The 18,867-nt window shown below is 56.7% G+C and overlaps 2 protein-coding genes across 7 annotated transcripts in view; one reads left to right on the top strand and one right to left on the bottom strand.

Moving 5' to 3' along the window:
• Nucleotides 1-2,276, top strand: part of KATNIP (katanin interacting protein) — a 193,528-nt gene extending 191,252 nt beyond the window's left edge. For all 6 annotated transcript variants that reach the window (XM_027126559.1, XM_027126555.1, XM_027126558.1 and 3 more), the window contains 4 exons: nt 37-138; nt 709-869; nt 993-1,081; nt 1,614-2,276. In XM_027126559.1, the coding sequence (XP_026982360.1) occupies nt 37-138; nt 709-869; nt 993-1,081; nt 1,614-1,672 (411 nt within the window). In that variant the 3' untranslated portion in view covers nt 1,673-2,276. The remainder of the gene's footprint in view (nt 1-36; nt 139-708; nt 870-992; nt 1,082-1,613) is intronic.
• Nucleotides 2,277-11,796: 9,520 nt separating this feature from the next.
• Nucleotides 11,797-18,867, bottom strand: part of LOC113630744 (germ cell-specific gene 1-like protein) — a 77,637-nt gene continuing 70,566 nt past the window's right edge. The window contains exon 5 of the mRNA XM_027126553.1: nt 11,797-12,355. Coding sequence (XP_026982354.1) covers nt 12,258-12,355 — 98 coding nt within the window. The 3' untranslated portion in view covers nt 11,797-12,257. The remainder of the gene's footprint in view (nt 12,356-18,867) is intronic.

Raw genomic sequence — 18,867 nt, 5'->3', positions numbered from 1 at the left:
AACATGCCTGTTCTAATTAGTTCTTCTCTCTGACAGGTGAACCGGGTTTATGTGATTTTCGATCGGCCTACCACGGTGTCAATGATCAAACTGTGGAATTACGCGAAAACACCCCATCGAGGGGTGAAGGAGTTTGGCGTAAGTACTTACTGGCTGCGTTTTTTGAGATAATTCTGCTCATTGGTAATTAGGCTGCCGGCAATTATCATTTGTCGCAGTTTGACTGACTTCTCTCGGCTGCAACCTTAGACACAGATGCCTGGTCCTCAGAGGCAGGGAGCCGTGCCATCCAACCGTGAATTCAAAACCTCCGAGTGATCGAATCATCACCCCGAGAAAAACAAAGTGGCTTTTCTTTCATCTTTTCTTCTTGAATTGCACTGGTGTAGGGAGGTCTTCCTGCCGGAGGCAACTCTGGGGTAGGGAGAGCTAGGGCCCTGGGGGACCAGAGACCCGAGTTCGCCATGCCCTGCCACATGGGCGAAAGATTTTAGCCCTTTGAGCCTCAGCTTCCCCATCTGCAATGTGGGGCTAATCCAGGCGCCTTTCCCGGTCGTCGTGAAGGTTTGAAGTCATAACACGGGCCGCGCACCTAATAAGCGAGGCTCTGAGCAGTGATGCACTTTGCCCGAGGTCACACGTGGGCAGGACGAGGGGGATGATGGACCACACGCCACCCTCCACACAGCCCCTCCTCTGTCTGTCCAGCTCCTGGTGGATGACTTGCTCGTGTACAATGGGATCCTGGCCATGGTGGGCCACCTGGTCAGGGGCATCCTGCCCACGTGCGAGCCCACAGTACCCTACCACACCATCCTCTTCACCGAGGACACGGACATCTGTCACCAGGAGAAACACACCGCCATCAGGTGCGCCCCGAGCCCGTGACCTCCCCTCCCCCATCACCTCCCCTGCCGGACCTAACGAGGAAGGATGGCAGGGACACGCTGCCTGGAGCCTGATGGAACCTTCTGGCTTTTCCCTCCCTACAGTAATCAGGTGGAGGGTCAGGACGTGCAGATGATGAATGAAAACCAAATCGTTACCAACTCGAAAAGGAAGCAGAATGCAGCTGACCCAGGTCAACTTCCTTCTGTGCCCAGAGCACCCCTCCCACCCCGCTTCAGGAGTCTGGTCAGAACAGAGAAGGAGCTGGCAGCATCACACACTGTCTCTCGCCCCTGCCAGCTCTCAGACACCTCTTCTCCATCCAGGAGCCTTCCCCGGGGGCCTGTGGGGGGGCTGACAGGGGCAGAACCCCGGGAGCAATGTGGTGTGCTTCCCAGAAGCCAAGCCTTGCATGTACAGAGGGAAAAGGGCCATTAAGGGCAGAAGCGCTATATTGAAAGGGTTGTCCTGCCCTGGGCCACTGGAAACCAGGAGAGGATGCACAGGGCGAGGGCTTCCCAGAGGAGGGATGCTCGAGCTGGATCCTGAAAGATGCTCAGGGTTGGTCAGGCAGAGGGAGCTCGAGGCTGCTGGGGGCGGAGGCCAGGTCTCCAGGGGCCGTGAATGGCAACCCCGGGAAGTCTGGATTTCACCCCAAGGGCATGGGGCAGCCCTCGGGGATGGCGGCTGGGTGACACTGCTCCCTCTGTGCTCTCCCTCGACAGCCTTACGCCCCAAAACCTGCATCAGCGAGAAGGAGACAGCAAGACGCTGGCGGTGCTGACCACTGAAGGAGGGGGAGCTGGTCCTCTCAGCCAGGGTGGGGCTCCGTTACCCAGCCCCAACTCAGCACCCATGTCCCCCGCCCTCAGGCCTCCGTGTGGGCCAGCCCAGACCCCAGACCCCAGGAGCTGGAAGGGAGCTGCAGCATGGAGGGAGCCCGCTGGAGAGAAGGGACTCAAGGGGTGAATGGCCCTGGGAAATACAGGAGTTCTGGGCAGGTGGAAGAAGTGGTGTGGTGTGGCCTTCCACTGTCCCCCGCGGTCCTGGGCCAGCTGCGGGGAGCCTGGGGTCCCCTGGCTCCGTGGCTCTACCGTGAGATCCAGCAAAGCAGGGCCCGAGTCTGCTGAGGCCTGTCGTGGGATCCGCGGGCTCGGCCTGACTCCAGGCAGGAAGGTACCGTGGCCAGCCATGCCAGGGCCTGGAGTAGGGCTGAGCGGGCGAAGGAGGCCAGGCGTCAGATACCAACACCGACAGGCGTAGAGTCCTGCCTTCCGAGGCCCCCGCTGAGGGGCCAGCAGCTCCCACCCCCACCACCTCCCCGCCTCATCTGGGGGCTGCGGAGCCAGCTGAGCAGGTGGGACTTTCCCCTGGACCCCTGCAGATGTCTAGCCTGGACTGCTACCACCCCTTCACCCATCCTGGGTCCCGCCCAGGCCCAGTTAAGAAGGAGGGATCCCCTGAGGCGAGCCGGTCCTGCAGGGCCTCTGTCCTCTGGTCAAGCCCAAGAAGGGATCTGCCAAGGGCATGTGTCCTGCTGGGCAACGGAGGGAGCTGAGCCCACCGGTGGCCTACAGCCGGCCCCACCCTGGCATGCGGAGCCTTGTCCCTGCGGTGCTGCCTGGCCCAGATAGGACAGGTGGGCAGCGTCATACCCCGGAAGGCCAGTAGGACACACCCAGATGCCGTCTGGATGCAGGGCCTGGAGCCAGAGGATCGGTGCCCCGGCCCCACGCTCGGGCCCCAGAAGCCCCGCCCCCTTCCGCTGGAACTAGCCTGGAGGGGGCGGGGCCCTCACTCCCCGCCTGTCCCTGCCCTCGGTCTGATCCAGGCTTTTCGCGCTTGCTGTTTCCCTTTCCATCTGTCCTTGACCCCGTGTCCTGGGCATCGGGCAGTGAGGTTCTTGTTGCCCGGGGTCCCCACCCCTTCTCCCTCATCGAGCAGCTTCCCAGCAAGTTGGAAATAGGCCTTGCACCCCCCAGCTGCGTGAAGCCCAAAACGCATCTATTTCCACCCGTGTAACAAGCTCGGATCAGGGACCTAATTGGTTTCCCGGTGGTGGGTAATTTCTTGTTCCAAATATTAATCCGTTGTTTTCCTGGCGCCCGGCCCAGCCCCGCCGCGTTACTGTACTCTAAGTAGTTCCTATGCAACCAAAAGCCCCAGCAGATACTTTATGAGCTTTGCAGCTTCAGCCGAGCAGCTATGCAAATGCGCTTCTCATTTGGAGCGTGGGGCTGATGTGAAGATAAGGAATCGTTTCTCCCAGAGAAGATCCATCATTTCTGTAGCTTGCAAGCCCCCGGCTGCCCTGCTCACCCCCCAGATGTGGCAAGTGCCTCCGGGGCCTGGGGGCTCCCAGGAGACCTGACCAGCTTTTAGTGACCAAAACCAGGGCCGCGGATTTCAAGGGAGCCCAGCCTTCCATCCCCACCGAGGCATGTTTACAGGTCAGACGTGTCCGGGAGCTTGCACGAAAACCGCACACACTTGCTCCCAGGATCTCAGTTGATGTTCAGAATAATTGTATGTACCATGCAATTTAGGGGGAGAAAAAGCTGTACAGGCATTAACTCTAAAATAACTTTCTATTTTTTTCTCTTGTAAAATCAATAAAAGATGTTGTTAAGAATATGGTCTGATGCACTGGATTCGGGGTCAGATAGAGGGAGCCTGTGCTGCCGCCACGAACTGAGTCAGTCCACTGGAGGCTGGCTGTTCTGTTTTCCCACCTGCAAATGGGGTCGTGGTCCTGACCAGGTAATAGAAGCCCGTACGTTTATAGTGGTTATTACCTGCCTGGAACTAACTCATTTCACCCACATGCAACCCTGTAGGGTAGGTATGTTTATGCTCCTCCTTTTACAGACAAGGGAACCAGGGCACAGAGAGGTTGAGTAACTTGCCCAAGACACACAGCTTGGGGAGCTATTCATCAATACACAAATCCTGAGATAACCAAGGGAGAGCTGAGACGGGGTGAAATTCCCTGGGCCCTGGGGTTTCCCTTCAGCATGTGTGGATTCTGAAAGCCTAGCCCCCAGATGCTGGATTGCTGGCTCCTCCTGCAGTTCCCCACGCCCCTGCATCCCTTAGGGGTGAGCATTGGCTTCTGGTTAAAGCAGCCCTTGAGTGGGCAGAAGGTTCAGTCGAAGGGGCCAGGGGTCTAGACTGCAGCTCGGTTGCCAGCAATTGCATTGGCACTAGGTAAGAGGGCCCTCTGGAGACCCCACCTCCCTCCACTGAACCAGTGAGAGGGGAGAGGGCCTCTGTCCTGCCCGAATGTAAGGAAGATGGCAGGGCCTCTAGGGGGCCCGCCCCGGCCCCTGCTCCCCTCTGAGTTCCTGTGAAGACAGAAGGGCCCTGCTCTGCCAGCCACCCTGGTGTTGCCAGGGCTGTGTCTCTGTGCCAGCCCTGGAGACCCTGAACGCAGGCCAGCCCTTCCCGCACTCCAGCTGTGGGCTGTGAGGCCGGCCGAGCATCCCAACGTCTAAGCCTGTCCAGCCACCAGCCAGGGCCCTGGGCCTGGGTCCCTGTTGCTCAGGAGCCAGGCAGGCAACGTCGGGGAGCAAAGCTGGCCTCCAAGGACCTGGTCAATAGGGCAGCACGGGCCCCTTCTAGGGGGCAGCTGCAGCTCAGCACCCAGCGTCCCGCAAGGCCAGATCTTCAGGGGTTTTAAGGGAAGCCAGGAATCCAGGTGTTTTCATTATTTTTAATGTGAAATCGGACTTTTAAATGTTGGCTCTAAATCGTTTAAGTTAGTAAACATTGAGTGAGCCGAATAAATCTGGTTACAAGTCCTGCACAGCCGACCGTCCACCCCAGCTCAACCTGAACATCAGCCCTCCCTCCCTTCCTGGCCCCCGGGAGGTTTCGGTCCCTGACCCCTGGCTCGGTGAGTGCCCAGGGCTGGTTCACCCAGCCCTCCTCGCCTCTCCAGGGAGGTAAAGGGAGGGAGGGGATTATTCCTGAGGCCTCAGCCCCGCCCCTCAATCCCCAGGGGCAGAAAGGCAGGGGTCAGTGTGGTAACCTTTGCCGACTGGAGCTACAGTCCCCACCCCCAGCCCTCCTGGAGAACAGAGGCCTTCCTCTCTCTCCACATCCCGCTTCCTGTTCCCTGCATCCCACCCCGACCCTGTAAACACAGGGGTGTAAATCAGCCCCAAACCGTAGCTGTCAGTTGGCACCCAGACCACGCAGGGGCTTGTTGGTACCCAGGCGTGGTCTGCTGGGAATGAATCTTGGCACAGCTGACAAGAGGATTAAGGAAGAGCAGGCACAGGCTCCCAGGGGAGCCTCCCCCAGGCCTCTGTGCCCTGGCGACCTGCCTTCTCTGAGCTACAGTGGGAAGGGCCTGCTTCTGTCTGTCTGTCTGTTTGGCTCCCAACAGTTCCAGCACTGGCACCATGACCTCAGACGGGCCCAGAGGGTCCCGCAGAGCCTGCCAAGGCTGTTGTTTCTGTAGCCAGACAGGTGACAACTGCCCCATGCCCAGACACGTTTGCTGAGATGCCCTGGGTCCCTCCGCAGGCCTCACCTCCCACCCCACCTGGAGCCAGGATGGCCCTTTCCTGAGGCTCCAGGCACCCCCTGGCCTCGGAGTGGAACGGCAGCTCACGGTCCGGAGGCCCGGCCTCCTCGGGGTTGGGTGGCTGCACTGGTCTGGCAATTCCCTGCTTCTCTGGAAAAACCGGAAGCTCTGGCAGCTCTCATCCCACATTACCAGATGGTCCCCAAAGCCAGAGCTGGCCCTGAGCCCGGCAGCTCCTCCCGGATCACCACAGTCCCCACCAGCCCCTTTTGCCTCGCTGGCCTCGACATCACAACTCCACAGCATCCGACTTGGCACCCCTGAGACAGAGACAGTTTGATCATGTGGACGAGCAGGGGGGACGGGGTGACAGTGCTGCAGGGCCCGGCAGGGGTGGGGCTCAGCCTCCTAGGCACGCAGAGAGCTATCCTGGGGACCTGGGACTCAAGCTTCAAACATCCAGTCAGGCAACAGGCCCAGGCCAGGGGGCCAGGGAGGCAGGCGAGGCGTCTGTCGTGTGTCCCAATGTGCCATGGGGCTGGCGGTCAGACATGTCCCTGGACCTCTACGTGGCACTCACGACACCACTTCCAGGTTCCCAGCCTCTGGGAAACTGCTCCACTCAGCCCCTGCTGAAGGGGCAGCCTTTGGTAGTCGTGTTCTGTGATGATAACAACAAAAATAATAACAGCCAACGCGGGCGAAGCCCGTACCAAGCTGGATGCTCTGGGGTTTCGTCACTGAAGGCGCACGTCACTGTCAGACACCGAGCCCTCCAGGGTACCCTTTCCCCAGCGTGCTGTTGATGGGAGCAACGGCCCTGGGGCCAGCCAGCCGGGGCTCAAGTGTGGCCCCACCGCCTCCTAGCTGTGCGACCTTCTCGAGTGACCTTCCTTACCCAGGTCGCATGGTGCCAGCCGTGCCTGCTCTGTGGAGTCGCTCTGGGTGCCCTTGGGGCATCTCCTGGGAGGGAGAGCACGCTGGCTAAGTTCCATGATTGCCCTCATGTTTATTTATTTATGTTTTGAGGGGGTACGCGGGCCTCTCACTGTTGTGGCCTCTCCCGCTGCGGAGCACAGGCTCCGGACGCGCAGGCTCAGCGGCCATGGCTCACGGGCCCAGCCGCTCCGCGGCATGTGGGATCTTCCTGGACCGGGGCACGAACCCGTGTCCCCTGCATCGGCAGGTGGACTCTCAACCACTGCGCCACCAGGGAAGCCCGATTGCCCTCATTTTATAGGTGTGCAAACTGAGGCTTTCACAGTAAGAGAGGGGCCTGGGGGCTGAGATGGGACCCCAGGGCTGCCCAGCTCTGGGCCGAGGCTCCTCACCAGAGCGGTGCGGCACTCTCTCCCGCTCCGCCCACCTGAACTTCCGGGATGCCCTCCAGCCTCAGCTGGTCGTCCTCAAAGGGCACTGGCCTTAGAGAGTGAGTGCTCTCCCCTCCCCCACCAGCTCTTGTCCCTGCTCCGAGCCCCTCCCTCGCCTCCTCTCTCTAACCCACCCTGCCTGCACCTCCCACCCCTGACACCCACCCACTCACCCTGGAAGTTCTGGGGGAGGGTCAGCAGGGTCCAGGGAAGGGGGCTTGGTGCACTGACTCACCATCTTGGCCTCATGCCATGGAACTTCTCCCAGGCAGAGGCCCCTTCCCGCTCCCCGCCCCCCAAGTCCCAGGGCCCCTCCCTCCCCAATGTCCTGGCCAGTCCTGGCCGCTGCCTGTTCCCCTGCCAGGCCTCTGGCCATCCCCCAGCCACCGGCCTCCCCGAAGGCAGAGGCTCAGACAGCGTCAGTCCGGGGTGAAATGTGGCCCGAGAAGCAATTTCCAGGCTATGGTGGGCTGGGCTGTGCGGGCACAGGGAAGAGGGCCCGCACCGTGATTTTCTGTCTGTGCCGTAAATCCCCATGCGGAGGAGACTGGCTTTTCCTCATGACTGGTGGTCCAGCTGGGCTGAGTTTATCTTCGGTCCCACGGCGGGGCTGTCCACCAGCACAACGGTGTAATTCGTTCACTGCCCAGAGGCCCTGGGTGAGGGGTGAGGGGTGAGGGGTGGAGCTAAACTCCAGGCCTCCCAGGCTGTGTGCTCCAGGGCCCCATCTCTCGTGCTTTGGGGACAGGAGCTTTTCTAAGTCATCCACTCAGAGGACACTCTTTCCTGGTTTCCACGAAGGCCTCATGTGGCCTACAGCATCCCTGCCTGCACAGTATCAAAGCCCCAAAGGGAGGCTCAGAGAAAGGCCAACCCAATCCAGGCACCCCTCCCCCCCTCCCCATCTCCCTCCAGGAACTGCAGCAGCTCCTCTCTGGTCACCCTGCCTCTGCCCTGCACCCCATCTCCCAGACCTGGATGAATTTCCCAAAACGCAGAGCTGATGTGTCCATCTCTTAAAACCCTCCTATCAGAGGTTCCCTGCGGCCTTCCAGGTGAAGGCCAAACTTGCCGTAATCCACAAGGCCCCACACACTCTGACCCCAGACGCCTGCTCCGTAGCAGCCCTCATGCCCTCGCCTGGAGCTCCAGGCATACTGTCCCGGTGTCACACACAACCACACGGCATTCATGTCGACCCCAGGGCCTTTGCACATGCTGTGACTTCTGCCCACACCGCCTCATCGCCTCCTTCCTCATCCTTCAATCCCGGTTGCCATGGCCCTTCCTCTGAGAGGCCCGCCCTCACCCCTGCAGTTTAAATCCGGTCTTTCCGTGGTTCGCCTACACAGCGCTTCTCAGAAGCTGAACTGATATTTTTGTTAGAATTATTAAAGTCATCTCTGTCTCCTCCCTGGAATGTACTTTCCATGAGAATAGAGTCAGTGTCTTTCTGACTCACCGTGGCAGCTCCAGTGCACACGCAGCACCTGGCACACGGAAGCCCCTCAGCAAAGAGTTCTCGATGAATGAGGCCCAATGCAGGCCAGCGGTGGTCTCAGGATTTGAACTAACTCTGCAGCCCCAGCTGCTTTCCTCTGTCCCCACTTCCTCCCAAACAAGGAGTCGGCACCTTGGAAGCAGCAGCTCTTCCCAGAGGTGAGCCTCCCAGCGTGCCTTGTCCTCAGGCCTGGCTGCCACAGAGGAATGGCCATGAATCAAGTTGACGCTTCCATTACCTGAGGGAGTGTGTGGCCAGGATGGGTTGGCTTTGGTGCTGGTGGCGGGGAGGACGGCTCATCACAGCCGCCAGCCGAAGAAGGCAGTCAGCCCAGTGACCTCCAGAGGCCTGGACCTGCCCGCTAGCCCCCGGGCAGGGGAAGGACCATGGCCCCAAGGGCACCTGGGGAGAAAGGGGGTGACGTGAGCAAACAAGAGGGCAGAGCCTCATTTCAGGGCACGGGGCATGTGCAGTCACAGGTCCAGGGCTGTTACGTGTCCAGGGCCAGCACGTGCCCACATGAACGCGTGCTCAGGGCCAGTGGGAGCACACAGGCAAGGGTGGGTTAGCAGCTGTGCACGTACAAGTTGCTAACTCAAGCTTATACAATGTCGAGGTTGGCGTGTGCACACAAGCCCAGGGTGTGTGGCTACAGGGAGGCTGGGAGCAGGTGCCCAGGGCAGAACAGGCTGCATAAGAACTACTCTGGGCTGCGGGTCAGGCCAACCTATGGGGGTCAAGGTCAACATCCAAGGTCAACGGCCATTCTATCCATGGACAGACGGATGGTCATTCTATCCATGTCTGCTCAGTGCAGGGGATGCAGCTGGGAAAGTTGTCCGCCGGGGCGGGAGGAGGGCGCCTTTGCCTCCCCATCCAAGCCTGTGTGTGCTCACCCAGGACCCCTGCTTTCAAACCAGGTGGTCCTTCGTCCTCCCAGGTTCAGACAGACAGTGTGGCATCTGTTCCCTGCAAGAAGACAACCCTTCCAGTAACTCTCAGTAGGGACTCACTGGGATCACTCACCTGGCCTGCCTGGAAGTGCTTCCTTTAATCTAACCTGCAGCCTTCTTGCTGCAACCTCTGTGAGACCGAAAGACAGCTACTTCTCCCCGCTGCCCAGCAGGTGCCCAAAAGGACTTGAAGCCTGAGCGGTCCCAGGGGCCTCCTCCCTCCTCCCCGTCTCCCTCTCTGGCCTGAGCAGAGGGTAAGAATGGCCCTCACTTGAGCCGTCCGCGTACCATAATCACATACCACTTCCACGATTATTTATTTAATATTTTTCTTTAAGCCAACGTTTTTCCTTTGAACTTAAATGCCTACTTTGGTTTCATCTTAAGCAATAACGTCTGTGAAATCATGGCACTAATGTGCCCGTTATACATTTTTTTCCTAATACACATTTACATAAACACAACTATTAAAATAGATTAAAATTTTTCCCATGTGTCAATGAAACTCATCTCCCGGACCTCTGTGGTCCACTTGTAACTTTGAAAGGATCCTGGGTGAGAATAAAGAGCTCCAAGGGGCCCTGGGCCAGATTTCCCTTTGGACACGCCCCTGCCCAGCCTCGCTCTGCTGCTGTGGTTTTTTCTCGCCCAGAGGCCAAAGCCTGACCCTCTTGTCCTGACACTCAAAGCCTTTTTATTTGGGTCCCAGACCCAGCTCCCACCCCTCACGGTAGGTCTGCAATATTTACTGGATGAATGAATCACTGACTTAACAGCTGCATGAATGAATGAATGAATAGCACACACCTCCACCTGGTGTCCCCCAGGCACCTGAGACTCAACACATCTGACCCTGCCCCCGCCTCCCGCAGCCCATAACCTGAGAGTCATCGCTGACTTTCCCCTCTCCTCCCCCCACATCGGCCTGCTGACTAGCTCCTGAATCTGCTTTCACTGTCCCATCCCAGGGCCTCCGTGCTGAAGCAGCCCACCCTCTTCTCTCCCTTCAGGTGTGGTGAGGGTGAGGAAGCGGGCCGTCCTCCCGCATCTCGGGGACCTTCCTGGAATGCACAGCTGGGCGCTTCCCACTCTGCTGAAAGCATCCCCTGCTGCTCCATCCTAAAGAGGCTTCAGAGTCCCTCTGGCTCCACCGACCTCTGCTGCCACATTTCTCATCACCTCCGCTGCTCTCCCTTCTCTCCGCACCTGCCATCTAGACTATCTTAAAGTTCCTATAATGTTCCCAACTTTCTTCCCCTCAACATTTTTGCCTGCCCAACATCTAGACAACTTCACGTCTCAGCTTAAATGTCATTTTCCCACAGGAGCCTCCCCTGACCACCACTTCCCCCCCTCAGCAAGCAGGTGCGGCCTCTGGGCTCCTGCAGCGTCCCCCCCTCAGTTCCCCTCATTGAGGTAACAGCAAACACCGACAGAGCGTTTGTGTGCCAGGCTCTGTTCTACAAGCTTCGCATACATTCCCTCCTTTAACCCTCAGAATAGTTTTAAGAGGTAGGTGTGCTGATGACCCCCATGTGCCCATGGGGTTGAGGCACAGAGAGGTCAGGTAACTTGCCCAAGGCCTCAAGTGGAGGAGCTGGGATCTGAATCCAGGCTGCCTGGTCCCAGAGCACTTCGCACACTGCCCTATATAATCATCTGTCTAGTTATGTGTCCTGCCCACCTGTGAGCTCCGTGAGGACAGATGCCCTCTCTGGATGGTGCAGTGTCCTGTCTCAAGCGCCTACCACAGTGTTCGGCACATAGTAGGGACACATGAATTATATCATTGGATAGATGGATACACAGATGGATGGATGGTTGAATAATGAGGATGGGTGATGCATGAAAGGACGATGGATGGACGTCTGATACAAGGAAGAAAGACCACTGATGGGTGGATAATGGATGAACGGATGGGTGGCTGGCTGGCTGGCTGGAGAGGTGGATGGATGGATGGAAAATGGCTGATGGATGGTTGGATGACAGGTTTATGAAAGAATGAAAAACATTCTCTACTTGAGGGAAAGCTCTAGAAATCCTTCTGGGAAGGGATGAGGCCTCTTGGAGTCAGGAGTCCTGGTTCAAACCCTCACCTGCCGTTTGCTAGCTCTGTGGTCTTGGGCAAGTTACATCATCTCTGTGACCCCAGGTTCCCTCGTCTTCACAATAGGAATGCTTCCCCAGTCACCTAAGCCTTAAGATTCCATGTAAATGTGGCTCTAGACACAGGGTAAAGGGTCCCTGTGGGAGGCAGGGTAGCTTAGCGCCTGGGCTTGAGGGCCTGTCTCTTGTCCACCCAAATCTCCCACCTGCCCGGCCCCCACCTCGCCCACCCTCTGGAATCCAAGGCAGCCTGCCAGCCTGGCTCCATCCTGACCCCACCCCCCAGGTTCCCCACTTTGCCCCACCTGCCCATGCTTCAATGTCTGGCCCTGACCAGCTCACTCAGGGCCATCTCATCTTCAGGTTCCTTAGGGACCTGATGGGGGGGCCAGGAGGGGGCAGCCACGGCCCAGAGAGCAACTGGCCTCCACACACGGCAAGGAAAGATTCAACAAGCATTTATTGAGCCCTTGCTGTGTGCCTGCTGTGTGATGCCCCTGGTGCCAGTGCCACTGCCCCTCCTTCAGGAAGCCCCACCCATTCCCTGCCCCCCGCAGGGCTCCGCACGCTGGGGACCTCCTGAACTTCCCGGCTGGCTCGTGGGTCCCAGGTTTTCGGTGGCCGAGGTCTGTGTCTCTCCCGGCATCCCAGCTGCACCCAGCAGGGCTCTGCATGTGGCGGTGGCGAGAGTTAGGAGTTGCTGTCCCAGAGTCACGCTGTGCAGCCCTGTGCAGTCCCTCTGGCTGCCCTGGCCCTGTTTCCAGGACCCTGAGACCCAGGCAGCGGCAGGCAGGGCAGGCCACATGTGTCCCACACAGGCCAGGTTTCCAAAGGCGCCAGACCAGTGGTCTTGCAGCAGGGGGCTGGTGCCGATGACGGCCCGAGGTCTGGAGCCAGGCTGGTCGCTGTCACACCCAATGCCCCAGGACCCAGCACTGGCGGTTCAGCTCTGGCACCTCCTGTGCAGAGCTCCGGGGCCAGGAATCTCCCATGTGTGGCTGGTATCCTGCAGAGAGACGGTGTGGTCAGTGCCGACGGCTGCCTTCCTCCACCCCCACCCCATCGGCCCACCGACGCCCACCAGCTCCCCACCCACCCATCTATCAAGCTGCACCCAGCTCTCTACCCACTGTCCCACTCACCGTATCACCATCCGCCCACCCAGCTCTCCACCTCTGCCACGCCCCCATCACCCACCTCTCTGTCCACCGGTCCACCAACACCTAGACATCCACCTGCCAGTATCCGCTGCCATCCACTCACCAACCCACCAAGATATCCACCATCACTCACACACGATCCCCCCAGGAGCCTGCCACAGCCCTAGAACCCACTCAGGCATCTCCCACCTCTCAACACACCATACGCCCACCATTGCCTCATCCAGCCTCCCAGCACCCCATAATACTCCCACCAGCCTGGCTTCCCACACACACATCTACCCGTAACCTGAAACATCCACCCATCCGGCCACCCAGCCGCTCTCCAACTCATCCGGTTACTCATCTGCTTCCCAAGCTGCCAACACATCCACTAACTCATCAAGTCTCTACCCCTTAACTCACCAACATACCCATCCAACAATCCCCACTGCCCCACCACCAACCCCGCACACCCACCTGCCCTGACCTTCACCCACCCCACTCAAGCCATCCACCCACCAACCTTTCATCCCCCCCTTCACCTACCCACACCCTCACCTGCCCCCCAGCCACCCACCCCGTCAGGCTTCCCTGGGCTCCGCTGTGGGCTCCCACGTGCTTGAGGAGCTGTGGGAGGGTTAGAAGGAGAACAGTGTAGATGACTCCTGGGCCCCAACTGTACTTGACCTCAGGCCAGCGAGCAAGTACGTGGACGTCCCAAAGCTGGCCCTGAGCAGCTCCCTGGGCCGAGACGTGGGGCAGAGACTCTACCGCCTCCCACTACGGCCCTCTGCTCTTGACGGCCTGGGCAAGCACAGGGGCTGGGAGGCTCGACTGATCCAACATGCTCACTCTTCTGTTCTTGATTCTCGGAAGCTCGCTCCCCTGCCTTCACCCAAGCACCTCCTTCATGTCTTCCTAACACACCAGACCCATTTCCATCTCCAAGCTGGGACCTGCCTAAAATGCCCTTGTACCTACTGCTGAATTGAACACTCAAAGCCCAGCTCAAGTTTCTCCTCCTACAGGAAGCCCTCCGGACATCCTCTCTCCAGCCTCAGGGGTCTCCCTCTCTTGGAGCATCCACTCCAAGTGGTGCTCTGTCAGCAGCCCCCCCAGCATTAGACAGCCCAGCAGAGAAATGGCTCAACCCCTGGAGAATATTCCATGGTGAATCAATGGAGCCAGAAAGATAAGAACAAAGGGGATCACGGGGAGGAGAGACTGCGTGGCATGGTGGGTGGGACTGGCTCAAAGGGCAAAGAGGAAAACTAACAGCGACAGAGTGCTTATAGTCTACACACCCTGCTAGGTTCTGTCCTCGCAAGCCTGAGCCCATTTTACAGATGAGGAAACTGAGACTCAGCCAACATAAGCCCCTGCCTTAGGATTCACAGCTACAGGCCTGCTGGGTTGAATCAATTTCTTCCTGATTCGAAACTTCAGCATTAAAAGAAATGTGTTCTCTGCTCGTTTGCTTCCCCCTCCGAGCTCTAAAGGATGCTCAGATATACTTCTCATCCTTTAGGGTCAGACATCCTTCAGAGCAAGCCCCTTGAGGTGGGAATTCCTGCTGAAGGCTGCTTGCACTCCTCCAAGGACAGACGGCTCATCACTCTTCCTCCACCCCCAAAGTAGCTCTGACTATTGGGAGATTCTTCCCCATAACAAAGGCTGGAAGGGAACAGGCAAAGATGGGGACGTTTGTACCAATGGTGGGGAGTGTGCACGCGTGATTTTTTTTTCCTTTGGCGTTTCTTCTATTTTTAATATTCTTTAATGTTGGTGCTTTGCTAATTTTACTATATTTTAAAAGGGGGTGGGAAACATTTGCCAAACATTCTGGAATCGTTTGGCCTCAGGAAAAATGTTTGTTTTGGCCCCAGTCACTGAAACAGTTGCATTCTTTGTAAGTGCCTGCTGCCAAGATATAGGTGTTGGGATTTTTTTTTAAATCTAAAAGCAAATATTTGGTGCACAGAAAGCCTTGATTGTTTTTCTAAATGACTTCTGTGAGTCAAAATCAGGTCAATTCGCTGATGACTGGGGTCCTCCTCCCTTCTCTAGCCTCCCAGGAGGGGCTTGGGGCCCAGAGCCATTTACAGTGAGGGGAGCCCTGACCTCACCATACACCCCACCAGCCCACCACGACTCCTCACTCACTTCCCTTCTCCTGGTTCCTTTACTTTGGGGCCAGTCACCAGCCAGGAAAAAAGGAAAAGCCGTATGCTATAAATCAGAGAATCCCACCTCAAAATGCCTACTGGCCCAAGCAAATGACATAATTGGGTGAAGTGGCCAGAAGCAGCCTTTCCTCAGCTTTGGTTAACTGTTGCCGTGGGGAATGTGGGCTTGGGTCTCCCAAAATGATCAGAGAAACTGAAAATTGGGATTTTGAAATCAAATCTCCTGGCTTTTAAATGATGACAACTAAGGCTATTAAAGCATTTAAAACCGTCTGTGGGCCAAACAGCATCTCTCAGGCTCGACTCAGCCCACAGGAGGCCACTTCTGACCTCTGACTACTTCCCGGCCGGCGTCTTTGTCCCATGACTCCGGGGTCTCCCCAGCTAACCTGGGGACTCAGTGCCGTCAGGGACTGGGTCTGCTTCATCCCGGATCCCGCAGCCCCCAGCACCTGGCTGGGCACAGAGCATGTCCTGAGCTGACTTTTTGTAACAAATGAAGAAACCATGCGGGAGGAGGAGGAGCGATCCCTGAGCTGGAGGCATGTGCTCGGCCCACCTTCCCTGAGATTCTGTGCGTTTGAGAGTCTCTTTGCTAGCCTCTCCTCCTTTGGGTACAGACTCAGGGCAGGGAACTGTACTTGGAGTCTGATAGTCAAAGGTTCAAATCCAGGCTCCACCAATGACAAGCTGAGTGAACCTATTTTTTTTTAAAGCTGTGTGACTTTTGACAAGTAACTTCACCTCTCTGGGCCCGCAAATGGATGTTAGTTACAAAGGAGTCAGCAGACCCTGCAGGCCCCCTGCTAGAAGCCTTTCATTATGTGACATCAGAGAGATGTGAAAATTTAAAAATGCCAGTACAGAGGGGGTTTGGGTTCAACCACCTCTCTTCACAGATGAGGTGGCCAAGGCCCAGAGGTGGGAAGAGATCTATCCAAGGTCTCACTCAGAGGGTTGGCAGCAAGTACTGTGCTTCAAATTCCCTGGGAACCTCCCAGGCTTAGCAGAGTATTCAGCCCATAGGAGGTTCTCAGAAGATGTGATTTATCTTCCATTTTTGGTCCAAATATCAAACATGAAGTTTTTTAACATTCAGCCTCTTCCAGTCCTAACATCTCAATCCCTCAGTGGGAAATCACTGTCTCAAACTCTCTCTAAGGCACCAAGATCCCGGGAGATCAGCTCTCAGCTCTGCTGAATTGTGTGAAATCACATCCACTGTTCCAAAATGGATTCAGTGGGTTGGAAGGGTCCTTCAAGACCAAGAGCGGCATCACAGATGTGCAGAGAAATGGGGGTGATCACAGGGGAGGTGACTTGTCCAAGGTGCTCCAAAGCCAGTAGGGGAATTAGTGAGGGTGGGCAGGCAGCTGGTACTGACGTTCTTGACCCCAGAGGAGCTCAGCCTATCACAGAAGAGCCAGATGGACCCTCTCCACCAGCTGTCCAAGGTACTGAAGAACTCTCTCCAGGACTCATGGGCCCATCCAGAGCCTACTGTCTGGCTGCCCAACCTTGAACTCTTATCTCTAGAAAGACTTGGGATGTGGGGAGAGATGGGGAGAGGAATCAAGGTTGGCACGGAGATGTCTGGCTTTGGAGACCCTTCCAGCTAGTGACACCATCATCCCTCTTCCATTGCCGCCCTGACTGCCTCTCCAAGTCAACCCTGCTCTGTAAATCTGCACGCTGAGGGCGCTTCAGAAACTCCATCATATTTGGTAATATGTTTACTTGTTTCCTCCCGTTTTCCTCTTCTAGGCTGTATGTAACATGAGGACACAGGCTAGCTCTGCTTTTATTCATCGCTGTGTCCTTGGCACCCAGCACAATTCCACACACAGTGCTGAGAGCGTAGATTTGTTGAATGAATACGATGGAGGATTTGGGACGGATTTGTGTGGGATCCATGTGGAGGGGAAGGTTGGGTTTTCTGGTTTACCTTGGGGATGGGTTCTCTCCTAGGAGATCGAATGGGGGTCTCATCCCTCTCTTCACTAGAGTCCACCTGCTGGGGACTCCTTCCTGGGCCATAACATTCTCTCCATCTCTTTCCCACACTCGGGATCAGGCTGAGTCCATTGAACCTGCCACCTCTCCCCAGAGCCACTGATTCCTTCATTTCCTCATTTGTTGAGCACCTACTGTGTGTCCGCCTCCATCTGGGTGCTGGGTCTGCAGACAGGAGTCAGATGCAGACCTGTCCTCTGGGTGCTCACAGTCTAGTGAGGGGAAGAGATGACAAGAGCAAACATGCCTCCAGCTCTCACTGTGTCAGGAGCCATTCACTGTGCCTCGTGTTCACTGGCTCATTTAATCTTCAGAAATGGGAGTTAGGTGCCATTACTATGCCCGTTACACGGATGAGGAAACTCAGGCTCAGACAGGTTAAGTGACTTGTCCAGGGTCTTACTGCTGGGATTTGAACCTAGGCAGCCTCACTCCACAGGCTGGACTTGTAACCACTATAAAATTCTCCCTCATCTACTCAAGCACCAGGGAAGGGAAATGCAGAGGTGAACACACCACCGCCGCTAGGGGCTGGAGAGGGGGCTGGTTACTATTGCTAGAATCTGAGCTAGACTTGGAAAGCACTGTGAAGCTCACAATTCCACTGCTAGGGTTTGTTTTTTTGTTTTTTGCCAAAGGGAGGCAGGGAGCAGGTCATTTCAGGCAGAAGGAACAGGGTGTGAAATAGGTTCTTGGCAGGTAGATGAGGTTCTCAGGAGGTGTGAAAAGCTCATGATGTTGGTGGTTGGAGGAAAGCAAGATGGTCTGTGAGGCTGGAAAGCCCAGTACACGGGGCTGGAGGGGTGAGGAGTGCAAGGCTGCAGCTGCAAAGACGCTGGGTGCCAGGCGTAAACGGCCCGGCAGGCCCCTGGGGGTACAGGGTTTATCCTGCACCTGGGGTTTCTGCTGTATCATCAGACTTACCTGAAGCCAATTCCTGGCCTGCCGCAAACCAAGGAATTGGAATCTCCAGGGAAATCTGTATTTTAACAACTGGCCCCAAGTGTTTCTTAGGATCGGGGATGATTGCAGCAACACTGCCTTGGGCACAAATGGGCATAAAGAACAATGACGCAGCTTTGAGCTTAGCGTCGCCCAGACTTCTAAGCGAAGAAAAATGACACAGTTGCTCGGAATCCAAGGAACTTCACCTGTAAAACGGAAACAGTCCTCAGAGAAACTGCCCCATGGAGACAAAGTGAGCTCAACCGTTCACTGGAAAGGTACGGAGGCCCAAGCCCGTGCTAGGCACTGGGACTGCCACACAAATGTGGTGACAAGGTCCTGGTCCTCGTGACATTTCCATCCCAGCGGGGAGAGAGTTCGCAAAGGAGGATTCCAAGAGTGATGAGTGACTGAAAGAAAGCGGAAGCACGAATGGGATGGCTGGGGAAGGCTTCCCGGGGAACGTCCAGGAGGGTTGGCACAGGACCTGACACCCACCAGGGATGCTCTCACAGGAAGGTTTGGGGCTGGGAGGGGGTGGAGAAGACAGGATTTTGTGTCTTAGGAAGATGGACGGGAAGAGAATCAGCCCTAGAAGCAGCAGTTTCCATCCAGAAGTTGCTGGAGAGCCCAAACAGATGACAAAATGCAGACTCCCTCCTGGCAGCAGCCCAGGGACAAGTGCAGTTCAGAATGTGGTCTGTGGAGCAGCAGAAGCAGAGTCTCTGGAAATGCAGAACCCCAGGCCCCACCCTGATCTCCTCAGCCAGAAACTCTGGGGTGGGACCGAGCAATCTGTGTTTCAGGGAGGCCTCCAGGGGATTCCGATGCTGACGCTGGCTCAGCTCTCTCTACCCCAGTGCCAGGGTCTCAGTTATCTCCAAGCTGCATGGCTGTCTGTGTGTCCAGCAAGTTGGCATTGATATTTATTTCAGAAATATTGTCTGTTTCCATTTTAATAAAGGAAGCAGACTCAAGCAGTACTATATTGGATTTGATTTTGATCTAATAAAAATGCCAAGTTGCTCTGAGCCCAGAAAAGTCTTCCTTGAAATTCCCTCTGCTATTTCAAGGGCAGCGGCGGCAGAGACTCGTCTAGATGGAGCGCCCAGAAGCCACCTCTATACCCGGCGAGTGACAGCCTCTCACTCAGCCTGGCCTCACAGACACACCTGGCAAAATCAAAAGCTTGTCTCAGGCATTGAACTGGACAGCTGCAATCAGCCGCAAAC

The sequence above is a fragment of the Aethalodelphis obliquidens genome, unplaced genomic scaffold (assembly GCF_003676395.1).
Source record: "Aethalodelphis obliquidens isolate GAN/ISIS:26980383/991018 unplaced genomic scaffold, ASM367639v1 scaffold30, whole genome shotgun sequence".
Lineage (NCBI taxonomy): Eukaryota > Metazoa > Chordata > Mammalia > Artiodactyla > Delphinidae > Aethalodelphis > Aethalodelphis obliquidens.
The sequence above is the reverse complement of the archived record's forward strand: the minus strand, read 5'-3'. Positions and strand labels throughout refer to the sequence as shown.